The sequence below is a fragment of the Scyliorhinus canicula genome, chromosome 7, assembly GCF_902713615.1.
Source record: "Scyliorhinus canicula chromosome 7, sScyCan1.1, whole genome shotgun sequence".
Taxonomy (NCBI): domain Eukaryota; kingdom Metazoa; phylum Chordata; class Chondrichthyes; order Carcharhiniformes; family Scyliorhinidae; genus Scyliorhinus; species Scyliorhinus canicula.
This window is the reverse complement of record NC_052152.1, coordinates 84,207,167-84,216,198: the sequence shown is the minus strand read 5'-3', so window position 1 is coordinate 84,216,198 and position 9,032 is coordinate 84,207,167. Positions and strand designations below refer to the sequence as shown.

The following is a 9,032-nucleotide window of genomic DNA, read 5'->3' as shown; positions in this document are numbered from 1 at the left end:
TTCCACGGCTAACCCCTCAAAGGATGCAAGACAGGGTAGTGTCTGGCATCTGGGTAGGAGAGGGGAAGGTGTTGGACATATACCAGGAGCTGCAGGAGACGGAGGAAGCATCAGTGGAGGAGTTGAAGGGCAAGTGGGAGGAGCTAGATGAGGGCCTGTGGGCTGATGCCTTGGGAAGGGTGAATTCGTCCGCATCATGTACCAGGCTCAGTTTAATTCAGTTTAAGGTGGTACACCGGGCTCACATGACGGCGGCGAGAATGAGCAAGTTCTTTGGGGTGGAGGACAGGTGCGCGAGGTGTTCAGCGAGTCCGACGAACCATGCCCATATGTTTTGGGCATGCCCACCGCTTAAAGAATTCTGGCAGGGCGTTGCGAGGGCTATGTCCAGGATATTGGACACACGGGTGAAGCAGAGTCCAACAATAGCGATCTTTGGGGTGTCGGAGGATCCGGGAGTGCAGGAAGCGAAAGAGGCCGAGGTGTTGGCCTTTGCCTCCCTGGTAGCCCGGAGACGGATCTTGTTAATGTGGAGGGACTCGAAACCCCCGATTGTGAAGACCTGGGTCAGTGACATGGCTGGGTTCCTCAGCCTGGAGCGAATAAAGTTTGCCTTGCGAGGGTCCTTGCTGGGGTTCTCCAGGCGGTGGCAACCTTTCCTTGAGTTTCTCGGGGAGCAGTAAAATGTCAGCAGCAGCAGCAACTTGGGGGGTGGAAATTGTCTATTTAAAGTATATTTTCTTTTCGTACAATGATAACAACCTAGTTTTGTTCAATATTTTTCGTTTATTTTTCTGTTATGTAAAAATTCTGATTGAAAAAACTTTAATAAAAACAATTTAAAAAAAAGGAAAGTGCCTCTGATTCGTTAGGTTGATAAATTTAAACACAAGGCTGTTTGGTTTTGTGCATATTAAAATTGAATCAAAACTCAAATACAAAAACATAGCAATGCATAGATACATTATTGAATAGTCAGTGTCATTCATCCCAGAATTTCAACATTTATAAAATAAGCCAAGCTACAGATAGTGGTAATTCTATTGTCTGCAATATATATTTCCATAATATGGACATTGAGGCATGTGGAGGAAATTATTGCAATGGCAATGTTCAGTTAAGATAGCATTAATAGTATATTGGCACCCATGCTTTCACCATCAACTACCTCCAGATGGAGATCAGTTAAATTGTGATTAATTGGTATTTCAACTTTTCATTGTTTAAAAAAAGTAGTATACAATGGCCATCTTTTTGGGTATAGCATCTAAAGCTAATCAACAGTTTTTCTAGGTTATGTAGTAATGCAATCCAATCCAAGGAAGATTAAAGTTATTTGCCAGTGAAGGAAGATGATAATCATTGTCCTACATTGCTCCCATTTTACATCTATGGCATAGATGATAAAAAAAACACACTGCAACAGCAGTGTTAGTCTCCCAGCTGGAATAGTTATTTTTTTACTCCATTTGAAGCTAGACCCCAATACATAATAGTATCCGAGTTTCTCGTGCTACTAAATATTCTAATTTGTGAGGGGACTTAAATTACATACAGGGTTTAATTTCATACAAATATGGAAGGAAACTTTTATTGCTTCACATCCATGTGCAGTTTCAATTGCTGTTTCCTGAGACATTCAACTCTAATGGCACTTTTTGTTGTGTATTACTGTACTCCAGACACCATTCACTATTTATGAACATTTTCACTCTAATATACACAACATAACTAAACAGTTTAATATGCATGAGATATTTAAATTCACTCCCACACTTTCCTGAAGTTTGTATGTGTGGGGAAAAAAAAAATCAAACACACTGTTCTCTTGCACCAAACGTTATATGGCAATAATGGCACTATGCAATCAATACACACCATGTTTTGCAAATAGCAACTAAAATTAGCATGCATTTTGGGTAGACCTGGAATTTTGATACAGGCAATTCAATATTACGTTTCTAATTATCTTGTCAGGACTTCAATGAAAAACCAGATTCCTCTTGTCCCATCTGTATTTTCTACATTCACATCATTTTGTGTGTATTGGAAAGGGAAACAGAACCCGAACAAAGTGGACCCCATTTTTCACTATTCCTTGTGGTGTTTACAAAGCAATCAACAGAACTTTCAGGATTTTTTAATAATACCGATCCATATTTAACAATGTTTGCAAAATACCATAAAAATCAGGGTCGGGCTGAGTCTTTACAACAGCTACCCTGAAGTTAGAAGAAGATTTTATTCTTCCAACTTTATCTGAGTAACTGCTCATGTAAAACCGGCAGACCTTCCACAGTTTGCAATTTAAAATCGCATTTTCTGATGTTTCACAGAGCAGGACAATTGCCCAGAGGAAATTTGCACTTCTGAACAAGTATCGTGCAAATGCTTATCTGTAAAGCTCCGAATGGCAATTTTGGAGTATCCTCCCCCCAAAAAGATACAATCTGACACTGGGGAGCTCGGACGCAAGTGTCCAATGTTTACATGAGCGCAGACTAATTAATGTTATCCTCATTTCCTGCCAACAAAGATACAAATTCTAAATTCCTTTCTTCTTGCCTTTTCCCCCAACTTATCAAATTGCACTTTTCCTATCTGTTTCATACCAGATAATGAAACAACTGTAAAAACTGCATTAAACATCACAAAAGAAAAGCTGGCTACTTGTACTATTATGAAAGTGACATGTAATTATGGATAATATGTAATTTTTTTCTTAAACTTCTGTTCGTCTAACATTCCTGGCAACCTCAGTGGCATTGTTAGCTGCATTTGTGGGGGTCACAATTTCTTCATAGTTTGGAGGATCCTCAGTGTGTGTGCCACCATCAATTCTTATATCACTGACCTGCCTCATAGCCTCATCATAGGTTGGAGGTAGATCTGTACTGTGTACAGATGTTCCTATAGGGAGCCCATTCCCATTTGAAATATGAGCAGTCATAGCGTCTGGTTGTTGCGTATGCAACCTATCAAATGGACTGACAGGATGCTCGTTGCAATTGAACACAACCACTGATACATTTCTGGCAGGCTGATTTGCCTGCTGCCGTGACTGGGCATAAGCATTCTGCCTGTGATTTGCCTTTCTCACCTGGCACCTCCAGATAACAAAGAGTATAATAACAATCATAAGAAGCCCTGCTATTAGAGGCGCAACAAGATAAACAGATTCCATATTGACACCAGAGCTATTTTCTTGATTCTCATTTTGTTCTTTTATGTAGTTTGTCCAGAATTCATTCTGAAAATAAAAAAAATGATTAAACTGAATCACACCATTTTCAATATTGCTCGACTCAAAATAATCTTCCCGCCTGCATTGTGTAAATCTAAAGACATTAGTAAAAATGTAACTTAAGTAAAGTTTATTTTAATCAGATGCCAGTTGTTTGAGGTTGAGTCTCTAAGAAGGTAAAGTGATTTGAATTTAGAATAGGTTGCAGGAACTCCTTTTGTTGAAAAAAAAAGGAAAGCAAGTAGACAACAAGAACTTTCCGACAATAATGTAGAACCACATTTGTATTCCCAATAGTCCCTGCACTGAGCCCTTGAGCAGAGTTTGGAACATGCTACACATGTTGAAAAATCTACAAGAACAGAAAAAAATGGAAGTATTTTCTATGGCCGGGATGAAGAAAGACAGTGACATCAACAAATTATAGACAATGATTGATGAAGGCTTGGATCCAATAGTGTGTTGTTGCTCAATACAATGCTGCATAGAAGTGAATTTTAGCTGCAAATGGTAGAATGCAACTACGTAAATAAGAGGACTTTGTTCCTCTTGAAAAACTGGGAGAGATTTCTGAATAACTGGGGAAAAAAACAATAGTGTAACTTTTACTCCCGGGAAGGGGAGGTGGGCAAAAGGAGAAAAAGGAATAACAGATAGCCTGAAAACCCTTGCCAAGTTGTTACCCCTCATGAGATGAGAACCATTTGTTTTCATGTACTCAGAAATCAAAAAAATTATGTCGTTATCCAGGGAATACACGGGAAACAACTCCATTGAGGAGAATTAAATGATCACTGGTAAGGCTTAATTGAAACATTATATAATCATCGGGTTGTTCTGTTTAGATTTCAAAACTTGAATGATCTTATTTCTAATCATCGACAAATAAAATATAAATAGCCAATAGTAAATACTCTTATGTTCTCATTGTATTTCCAACCCAGAGTCAAAACATCCGGCTTTTAAAAGATACACCAGGGAATTTTAGCTTGCAGCATTACTGTGGGCAGCAGTTTGATGCAGTTTTGGTTAACATTCATGATTAACACTGGAGTGAGTGAATGGAGACACTAAATGGCCAATTCCATGCTATGCAACATAATAATAAATTACTGATTTTTTTTGTAAGTCAGCAAAATAAAAATTGAATCCAATTTTTTTTTAAATGGGCAGAAACAAATCCTCTTGCAGGGACAGCTTTATCCAGCCTGCAATTCTTGGCGAGGGAACCAGTCTGTGGCAAGTTACCAAAAAATAAAATATGCTTGCAATCATAAAAAGCATCGCCATTTCTCTCAGTTAACTGTCTTGGGAAGACAATTAATAGCTCGTTATGGACCAGGCACTTCCCCCTCAGTCCTTTCAGTAGCATAGGAGTTAGCTGGTAGGTGCAAAATTGTGAACCAAGGAGAAAGGAGCCACCTGCCCAATGATACAATGGGCATCCCGACTTTGAAGATTAGGATTCTCATTTGCATGGATTTAAATATCATTGGGCTTTTAGGCTGATAGTTGCCCCTTCCCGCACAGCGATATGAATCATGACAGATGCACAGGTGAACAGCTCCCAGGTGGGATGGGGGGAAAGATAGTTATGCCTGGGCAGAACCCTGGCACTGCCCAGGGGGGAGGGTGGGAGGGGGTGTGATCTGTTGATGTTTTCATTTTTGCTAAAATGGGAATGTATTTTTGTTCTTTCAAAATCTATTGCTGGTGGAATGGGCTCAATGAGAGCAACCCTGCCAGCATTGTCACGGGACGCACCCCTTAACTGTTTTTGCACCGAGTGCCTAAAAACATGGCTGCCCTGGGAGCCATCGCTCGCACATGCCGTGTCACTTTGCATACAAAATCAGAAAATTCTGCTCATTAACTCTGTACTTTTCTTCACAGATGCTGACAGACCTTCTGATTATTTCTACCATTTTCTGTTGTTATTTCAGTATGAATTATCTGGGTTGTAGGAGGAAGGAATGCCTCTGATTACGTAAGGCATTGGATTCAGTTATGCAAACTGGGGTGACTCTTGAGGAAAACAGGGTACCTTTCACCATATGTCACTTTGATTTTCCTTTTTTTTAGGTTCAAACCTAATCATATGGAGAAGGAAAACTGCTCAGGACCAATTAGGAATGCAAAACTAATACATATCTTGAATTTTGCATTCCCCTTTACAGTTTTATTTAACGTACATTTTATTCCCCAGACTAGAAACAAAGAAATGTTGGAGATGATGCGTCTTAAAACTGTATCACGTATCATTGTGCCTCATTGAAGGATGGTCACATATATAAATAAACAAACACACAAACCAGTCAGCTTTAAGAGCCATTGACCAGCTTGAGCTATTTTTCTGGTTAGAAGGCCTGACCCCCTCCTACCTCCAAGTCACACCTAATGGCATCCTGTGGACGTGTGCTGTGCCTTTTGGGTAGAACTACAACTAAATAGACCCCAATATACACCAGCAAGACTGATAGCAGGGTGGGAAACCAACTAATTTGTAACTGAAACTCAGGCACAGTCGTCACGTTCTGCTTCCGGGTTTCCTGACCCATCCTAATGCACAGGTGCAATGATGACCCACTCTGTGTCAATGAAGGCTCTTTATTTAGAAAGAACCACAGCAAAAGGTGACGTGGATAATTGGAGCACATTCTTGGGAAGGTGGGACCTGTACAGACAGGACGGTTTGCACCTGAACTGGAGAGGCACCAATATCCTGGGAGGGAAATTTTTTATGGCTCTTCGGGGGGGGTTAAACTAATTTGTCAGGGGGCTGGGAAAATGAGCTGTAGTCCAGAAGCCAGTGTTGAGAGTAGTGAGGTACTGAGGAGGGCATCAAGGTCGCAGGAGCGTACCGGCAGACAGAAAGGTGGGTTGAAGTGTGTCTACTTCAATGCAAGGAGCATCCAGAATAAGGTAGGTGAACTTGGGAACGTGGATTGGTACTTGGGACTACGATGTTGTGGCCATTACGGAGACATGGTTAGAACAGGGACAGGAATGGATGTTAGAAGTTCCCAGGTATAGATGTTTCAGTAAGAGTAGGGAAGGTGGTAAAAGAGGTGGAGGAGTAGCATTGTTAATCAAGGATAGTTTAATGGCTGCAGAAAGGCAGTTCGAAGGGGATCTGCCTACTGAGGTAATATGTGCCGAAGTTAGAAATAGGAAAGGAGCGGTCACATTGTTAGGAGTTTTCTATCGGCCCCCAAATAGTAATAGAGTTGTGGAGGAAGAAATTGAAAACAGATTATGGATAGGTGTGGAGGTCTCAGGGTAGTTGTCATGGGTGACTTTAACTTTCCAAATATTGATTGGAACCTCTATAGGTCGAACAGTTCGTGTGGGGCAGTTTTTGTACAGTGTGTGCAGGAGGGTTTCCTCTCACAATATGTGGATAGACTGACAAGAGGGGGAGGCACATTGGATTTGGTAATGGGTAATGAACTGGGCCAAGTGTTAGATTTGTTTGTGGGAGAGCACTTTGGAGATAGTGACCACAATTCGGTGTCTTTCACTATTGCAACGGAGAGGGATAGGGGCATACGGTAGGGTAAGGTTTATAATTGGGGGGAGGGGTAATTATGATGAGATTAGGCAAGAATTAGGGAGCATAAGATGGGAACAGAAACTGTCAGGGAAAGGCACAAATGAAAAGTGGAGCTTGTTCAAGGAACAAATACTGTGTGTCCTTGATAGGTATGTCCCTGTCAGGCAGGGAGGAAATGGTCGTGTGAGGGAACCATGGTTCTCAAAAGAGGTTGAATGTCTTGTCAAGAGGAAAAAGGAAGAGTATCTAAAGATGAGAAAACAAGGTTCAGTTGGATTGCTCGAGGGTTACAAGGTAGCAAGGAATAAGCTAAAAAAAAAAAGGGCTTAGGAGAGCTAGGAGTGGGCACGAGAAGTCCTTGGCGGGTCGGATCAAGAAAAACCCCAAGGCTTTTTACTCATTGTGAGAAATAAAAGAATGACCAGGGTGAGGGTAGGGCCGGGAACTCGTGCATGGAGTCAGAAGAAATAGGAGAGGCATTGAATGAATACTTTTCTTCAGTGTTCACCAAGGAGAGGGGCCATGTTTTTGAGGATGAGTGTGAGATACAGGCAGGTAGGTTGGAGGAGGTAGATGTTCTGCGGAAGGATGTATTAGCAATTTAGAAAAACCTGAGGGTCGACAAATCCCCTGGGCCAGATGGGATATATCCAAGGATTGTTTGGGAGGCAAGGGATGAGATTGCAGAGCCATTGGCTTTGATCTTTGAGTCCTCACTGTCCACGGGGATAGTGCCAGAGGACTGGAAAGTGGCGAATGTTGTTCCTCTGTTCAAGACAGGGAATAGGAATGACCCTGGTAATTATAAGCCAGTTAGTCTTACTTCGGTGGTCGGTAAGTTAATAGAAAAGGTCCTGAAGTATAGGATTTATGACCATTTGGAAAGATGCAGCTTAATCCGGGATAGTCAACACGGATTCGTGAAGGAATCTTGCCTCACAAATTTGATTAAATTTTTTGAGGAGGTAACCAAGTGTGTCGATGAAGGTAGAGCAGTTGATGTCGTATACATGGATTTTAGTAAGGCGTTTGATAAGGTTCCCCATGGTCGGCTCATGAAGAAAATGAGGTGGTGTGGGATAAAGGGAAATTTGGCCAATTGGATAAGTAACTGGCTATCACATAGAAGACAGAGGGTGGTGGTGGTGGTGGTGGATGGAAAATTTTCAGACTGGAGACCAGTTACCAGCGGTGTACCACAGGGATCAGTGCTGGTCCTCTGCTATTTGTGATTTTTATCAATGACTTGGAGGAGGGGGCCGAATGGTGGGTCAGTAAATTTGCTGATGATACCAAGATTGGTGGAGTTGTGGATGAGGTGGAGGGCTGTTGTAGGCTGCAAGAGACATTGATAGGATGCAGAGCTGGGCCGAAAAATGGCAGATGGAGTTTAACCCTGATAAGTGCGAGGCGATTCATTTTGGTACAAAAAATTTGAATATGGATGACAGGGTCAACGGCAGGTTTCTGAGGAATGTGGAGGAACAGAGAGATCTTGGGGTTCATGTCCGCAGATCTCTGAAGGTTGCCACTCAAGTAGATAGAGCCATGAAGAAGGCTTATAATGTGTTAGCATTTATTAACAGGGGGCTCGAGTTTAAGAGCCGCGGGGTTATGCTGCATCTATACATGACCCTGGTGAGACCATATTTGGAGTATTGCGTGCAGTTCTGGTCACCTCGTTATAGGAAGAATGTGGAAGCATTGGAAAGGGTGCAAAGGAGATTTACTAGGATGCTGCCTGGTTTGCAGGATAGGTCTTATGAGGAAAGGTTGAAGGAGTTAGGGCTTTTCTCTTTGGAGCAAAGGAGGATGAGAGGCGACTTAATAGAGGTTTATAAGATGATGAGGGGGGTAGATAGAGTGGACATTCAGAGACTATTTCCTCGGGCGGATGTAGCAGTTACAAGGGGGCATAACTATAAGGTTCAGGGTGGGAGATATAGGAGGGATGTCCGAGGTAGGTTCTTTACTCAGAGAGTGGTTAGGGTGTGGAATGGACTGCCTGCTGTGATAGTGGAGTCGGACACTTTAGGAACTTTCAGGTGGTTATTGGATAGGCACATGGAGCACACCAGAAGGACAGGGAGTGGGATAGCTTGACCTTGGTTTCGGACAATGCTCGGCACACCATCGAGGGCCGAAGGGCCTGTTCTGTACTGTTCTATGTTTAACAGCTGCAGGAAAGCTTGCTTCTGAAGTTTATGGAAGGGGAATTAAATAAGAAAATAATGT

The 9,032-nt window shown here is 42.0% G+C and overlaps 1 protein-coding gene across 1 annotated transcript in view; it reads right to left on the bottom strand.

Moving 5' to 3' along the window:
• Positions 1-766: 766 nt before the first annotated feature.
• The window catches only part of LOC119969088 (transmembrane gamma-carboxyglutamic acid protein 1-like), a 28,782-nt gene continuing 20,516 nt past the window's right edge, over positions 767-9,032 (bottom strand). Inside the window, exon 3 of the mRNA XM_038802290.1 lies at positions 767-3,250. Within this exon, the coding sequence (XP_038658218.1) occupies positions 2,723-3,250 (528 nt within the window). The 3' untranslated portion in view covers positions 767-2,722. The remainder of the gene's footprint in view (positions 3,251-9,032) is intronic.